Source organism: Phaethon lepturus, unplaced genomic scaffold, assembly GCF_000687285.1.
Source record: "Phaethon lepturus isolate BGI_N335 unplaced genomic scaffold, ASM68728v1 scaffold1394, whole genome shotgun sequence".
Lineage (NCBI taxonomy): Eukaryota > Metazoa > Chordata > Aves > Phaethontiformes > Phaethontidae > Phaethon > Phaethon lepturus.
Window position 1 is genome coordinate 1 of NW_010533736.1, and position 5,421 is coordinate 5,421.

Sequence of the window (5,421 nt, forward strand, 5' to 3'; positions counted from 1 at the left end):
GGCCGGACCCCCGCCCTGGAGCGAGACCACCTGGATCTACCACGACGGCGAGGACACCAAGATGATTGTGGGCGAGGAGAAGAAGTTCCTGCTGCCTTTCTGGCTGCAGGTCATCTTCATCTCGCTCCTCCTCTGCCTCTCGGGCATGTTCAGTGGCCTCAACCTGGGCCTCATGGCCCTGGACCCCATGGAGCTGCGCATCGTGCAGAACTGTGGCACGGACAAAGAAAAGAACTATGCCAAGCGCATTGAGCCCGTGCGGCGCCAGGGCAACTATCTGCTCTGCTCCCTCCTGCTGGGCAATGTCCTGGTCAACACCACGCTTACCATCCTGCTGGACGACATTGCTGGCTCTGGGCTGGTGGCCGTGGTGGTCTCCACCATCGGTATCGTCATCTTCGGCGAGATCGTGCCGCAGGCCATTTGCTCTCGGCACGGCCTGGCCGTGGGCGCCAACACCATCTTCCTCACCAAGTTTTTCATGATGATGACCTTCCCGGCCTCCTACCCTGTCAGCAAGTTGCTGGACTGTGTTCTGGGCCAGGAGATCGGCACGGTCTATAACCGTGAGAAGTTGTTGGAGATGCTGCGGGTCACCGACCCTTATAACGATCTAGTCAAGGAGGAGCTCAACATTATCCAAGGAGCCCTGGAGCTGCGCACCAAGACGGTGGAGGACGTGATGACTCCCCTCCGAGACTGCTTCATGATCGCTGCCGAGGCTGTGCTCGACTTCAACACTATGTCTGAGATCATGGAGAGCGGTTATACCCGCATCCCCGTTTTTGAGGGTGACCGCTCCAACATTGTGGACCTGCTCTTTGTTAAGGACCTGGCTTTTGTGGACCCCGATGACTGCACTCCGCTCAAGACCATCACCCGCTTCTACAACCATCCGCTGCACTTTGTCTTCAACGACACCAAGCTCGATGCCATGCTGGAGGAGTTCAAGAAAGGTGGGCTGGTGCCTGTGGTGTGGGGGTGCTGCTCGGTAGTGGTGAGCATCTACCTTCCTATGGCGAGCTGGCCAGGAAGGCAAGGGAGCTCCGCAGAGAGGCGCTCTCAGGTTCCTGCTTGCGGAGGAGTTTGGGAAGGTGCATTCAGGACAGAGAGTGGCCTGTGTTTAAGATCTGCCCATTCCCTGGGCCAGAAAGCTGATACGCGGCTGGTATGTGCCCCTGGCCTCTTTTCCCCACTGCACTGGGCTGTGTGTGTGGGCATGGCGCCAAGCAAGGTTGTTTTCTTTCTTGCTTTTTCCACTCATCTGTCCATTATAGTGAGAACCGCTGACGGGAATCTGCACCCGTTACTTGGCTGTGTCTTCTCTGTGCTTTTTCAGCTGGCCTGACAGTGAGGAGCGGGTGGGCTGCTCGGGTAGGTCACCCATATCTTTCAGGCTTAGTGCGCACACACGTGCTGAGATAAACAAGGCATTTTAGCTCCATTCATAGGCTCAGCTGGCTGACCTCAGCTCTGCGCTCACGTTCCAGTTATTTTGATTGATGCTTTGATCTTGTAACTCATAAATAGTTTCAGGATCTTAAAATACATTCAAAAGCACCTGTTGGTGCTGCACTTGAGAGTTACAGGTCTTTTTCCCTAGGCTTCCTTCTGCCCCCAGGACCCCAGGCTCAGCGAAGACATGATCCTTTCTACCTCTCCGGTGTAGCGTGTGTATTAGTTGCATCAGAACGGAACTGAGGCTTTCTGGCCCATCTTAACTGTAGGTGTTGACCTGACAAATGCATCTTAATTCCTGCTAGGAGCTTTTGCTTATGAGAAAGGAAAAAGCTTGTTTTGTCTTCCTTTTTAAATCTGTTCCTCTCTGCAAGCCAAATAACTATACTATATGGCCTGTGCAGGAAAGTGCTTTCAAAGAAATAGTTAAGTGAAATTTCAAACAGATTGGATGTGTGGACTCCCATGCTGGAAAACTGAAGGCCATTGGAGTGCCACATAGCTGTTTGTACCGGGGAAGATCTGATCAAAGTACCGCTGAGCAGCTCAGTCCCTGGGAGATGATCTGGCTGAAAGAGGAGATCTTTACAGCTGCACTGACCCCACAGTTAGGCAAACGGGGAATATTTGAGTTCACCTTTTATCAACTGCAAAAGTTACCTTGAAAAGAGCTTTGTAAATTGGTGAATGGTCTTTCTAGGTAATAAATTTAAATTACCATTTAAATTTCAGGTGCTATTTTGTCCACACGCTGAGCTTTGACAGCATGACATTTGCTCTTTCTCTTCCTGCTTAACTCAGTTTTGAGGATTTGGAGGGTTACTCCATTGGTTTCCTCATCTTCATGGGTGGAAGGTGAACATACTCCTGCTTTTTTCTGACCAGTGCAGCAGTGGTTTTCTTTGTCTCTTTCTGCCTCTGCGAAATGATGGGGAAATCCTACTTGGGTTCAGAGCTGTGGAAGGAGAGATGAAAAAGAGCCTTGCTCTGCTGTGGGTTTTGCACTGCAGGATCTGCAGCTTTGATCTGTCACTTAACTGTTGGCTAGTTAAGATGTATTTTGCTGCATGTGTGGGCATAGGGTTCTGCTTCTGACTCCCCCCCCATCCTCCCCCCCACCGTTATTTGGACTCCAGATAGTGTGATGGGTTCTTAACCTGCAGTGAGATTTGTGTGTTTTCTAGTTTTGTTTGTAGCAATGTGTCTGAAAAAATGAATACTATGTTGGTTGCTTTATTTCCCTTGTCTGAAAGAGGTGAAATGTGCTTCTGTGTGTTTACATAGGAATTCTTTTTATTTAATAGCTGGGAGAATTAGGTGCACATCTTAATCCTGCAAGGGTGGCTAAGCCAAATACGCCTCCTTACAGTTCCTGAAACTTGGACTTAAAATAGGCTGCTTAAAAATTCTCCTGGGTCCCTTGGAAGGTGCAGACCAGAGATTGCTTTCTCTGGTAGCCAGAGGACTTCCCTTGGCTGCACTAGGAAATGTCCCAGTAGCACGAGTTTAGGATGACTTCCTAACATGTTGTGTTCCCGCCTGAGATCACTGTGTCCTGGAGTAGTCTCTGTAGCTGTGAATTAATTCAGGGTAGTTTGATCATACTTGAATGTTTACTCCAGAATAGCTATGCTGGTTGGTCTGTATTGACAAGCCCTGGTGTTAGGACCAGCTCTGTCCTAACTGTTTTCTCTTTAAAAGTGCAGGTATGGTGGGAATAAATGGCTTCCTTTGTGTCCTTTGAAATGAATGTAAATAACTGATAGCTTGCTTGATCTGGCATAGCGCAGTGTCTTTTGCAAGAGTTCTTCAAACTTTCTTCTTCAGAGCAACCTTGCCAAATTCCCGTGAGAATGTACAAATTAAGGGTGAGAATCAAATTGCATGTTACACTCTGGTAGAGTGTTGAAAATAAATAAGCTTACAGTTTTTAATCATTCCCTTCCCACCACATTGTCCTTCTGCCTCAGCAGGCTTGCTTCAAAACTTATGTGTATGCCTTTCGCCCCCCCAGCCAGGTCCCTGTTACCACTGTTCAGTGCAACACGCAGCTGTATAATAGTGCTGTCAGTTGAATACTTTAATCGGTTTAAGGAGAGAGGCTTGGTTTGGTGGTTGGTTTGTTGTTTTTTTTTTTTTTTTTAAGAAGTTTGGCAATTAGCTGGGTAGGTGGGGTTTTGAAACTCACTTTTGGGCAGGAGCAAAACATACTTAACCTAAACACAGAATGAAAGCTTAAGAGGAGGAGGAGGAGGAGATTAAAAGCCAAGCATGGCAGGATGTCCTTATGCTGTTGTGGAAGATGAAATGGGTAGTTCTGTGCTTGTTCTGGTGCTTAGGCTGAACAGCTGGAGGATTTGGTGTTGGGCCTATTATTAATGTTCTTTTCCCACAATTGCAAAATAAATACCTGTTTCACTTGCTGCAAGGCAAGAAACTTAATTTTAAGAGAGCGCGCTGCAGCACATTCCCACTCCCCTGTTGCTCTAATCTCTTAAAGTGTGAATAAACATGATTTCTGAAGCAGTCTGCAAAAAAGCTTCTCTTCTAAAAAACATTGTTTAATTACAAATAAATAAATAGCTTTGGAAAGAGGGGCAATTTTTTATTCCCATCAACAGACCTTAAACCTCTACCAGCACTGTCAAATCTCTTTGCCTACAAGTTGAGCAGACTGAGTGTTTAATGTACTTGAACTCAGTCATTCAAATTTAATGCAAGGAAATATAAGGTACCCTTTATACTGGCCTAGGAAATGACCTGCCTGACTTTGCTGAGCGCAAAGAGGTATCTTATTTGAAATAAGTCCACTCCCAGCTAATCTGACGTTGGCTTTTGCTGTAAAAGAGAGCAAGGTGTTACCTGTTCCAGGATTGATTTCTGTTCTGGCTCCTATGCTGCGGCAGGGAGTGAGTGAGCAACAAAGTCATTTTTGGAAAGAAGCTAGTGACCTGTCTCCACTAGTGTCCTTTTCCTTGTTGACAAGTGTGTGGGCTTTCTTCCCCCCTGCCCTTTTTGACAGTTTTCCTAGGTCCCTGGTCAAATGCTCGCTGGCACTTGCTCTTGGTGTTTTTCACAGGCACTCTGCGTGCATGATCCTAAATCCAAAGTGTTCTATTTCTAGCTCCCTGCCTGCCAGAGCTACAAGAATTCAGCTTGAAAAGCCTCCTGTTGTAATACTAATATTTTAAGATTGGCCCACTTTCTACGAGCCATTGTACAGCTGCTTTCCTGGTGGCCTGGGTGGCTTCAGAGGGCAGCGGTTTCTCAATCGGAGTCCTTATCTGAGGACTTTGAGTCATATGTTTTGATCTTATTTATTATCTCTCTCTGCTATTATGTTATACTAAAGATCAGAGTTAATAACCTGATACAAAGAAGTCACAGTAACTGTGCAGCAGTTCTGAGCTCTTGTTTTCTGAATCACGTGGCAGCCTTAAGAAAATTCCTGGATTCCTTATTAAAATCATTGCCAATTACACCTTAAAAGATTTTTTCTTTCCTAAAAACCTTGTCAGATTTAACTTTACGATCTTCTCTTCATGCTCTGTTGGTCTTGTATTGACTGTTTTAATAGTATGTATGTTTGGTGGCTATATTTTAGTGTGGACGTAGGACCTGGTGGAAAACTTTGTCCATTTCTTCTCTAGTTCCTCTTCTGCCTCCAAAGAAAACCAAGCCCCAGCAACCTGAAACCTAAACCCCTTACTTTTGAGGGAGCGGAGAAGAATATCTAGACCTACTTACTCCTCTTTTTTGAGCACATAGATCCTCTTTTTGGAAGCAGGTAGGACAGCAAGTGATTGGTAGGCTAGGGATCCAAAGTTCTGCATTCCTGTTGTTGGTCTGAGGGGCGGGGGGGCGGTTCTGTTATTAGGTCACTTACCACTTCTGGTACAGCTTTACCCCAGGCTTGTAGGTGGCTTCTTTTCTGGTCCCTGTCAGATTTTATGGGTTCCCATC

General features: G+C 46.6%; 1 protein-coding gene across 1 annotated transcript in view; it reads left to right on the plus strand.

The window, feature by feature from the left end:
- Positions 1-13: 13 nt before the first annotated feature.
- CNNM2 (cyclin and CBS domain divalent metal cation transport mediator 2) overlaps positions 14-5,421 on the plus strand; it is a 119,439-nt gene continuing 114,031 nt past the window's right edge. The window contains exon 1 of the mRNA XM_010285278.1: positions 14-956. Coding sequence (XP_010283580.1) covers positions 62-956 — 895 coding nt within the window. The 5' untranslated portion in view covers positions 14-61. The remainder of the gene's footprint in view (positions 957-5,421) is intronic.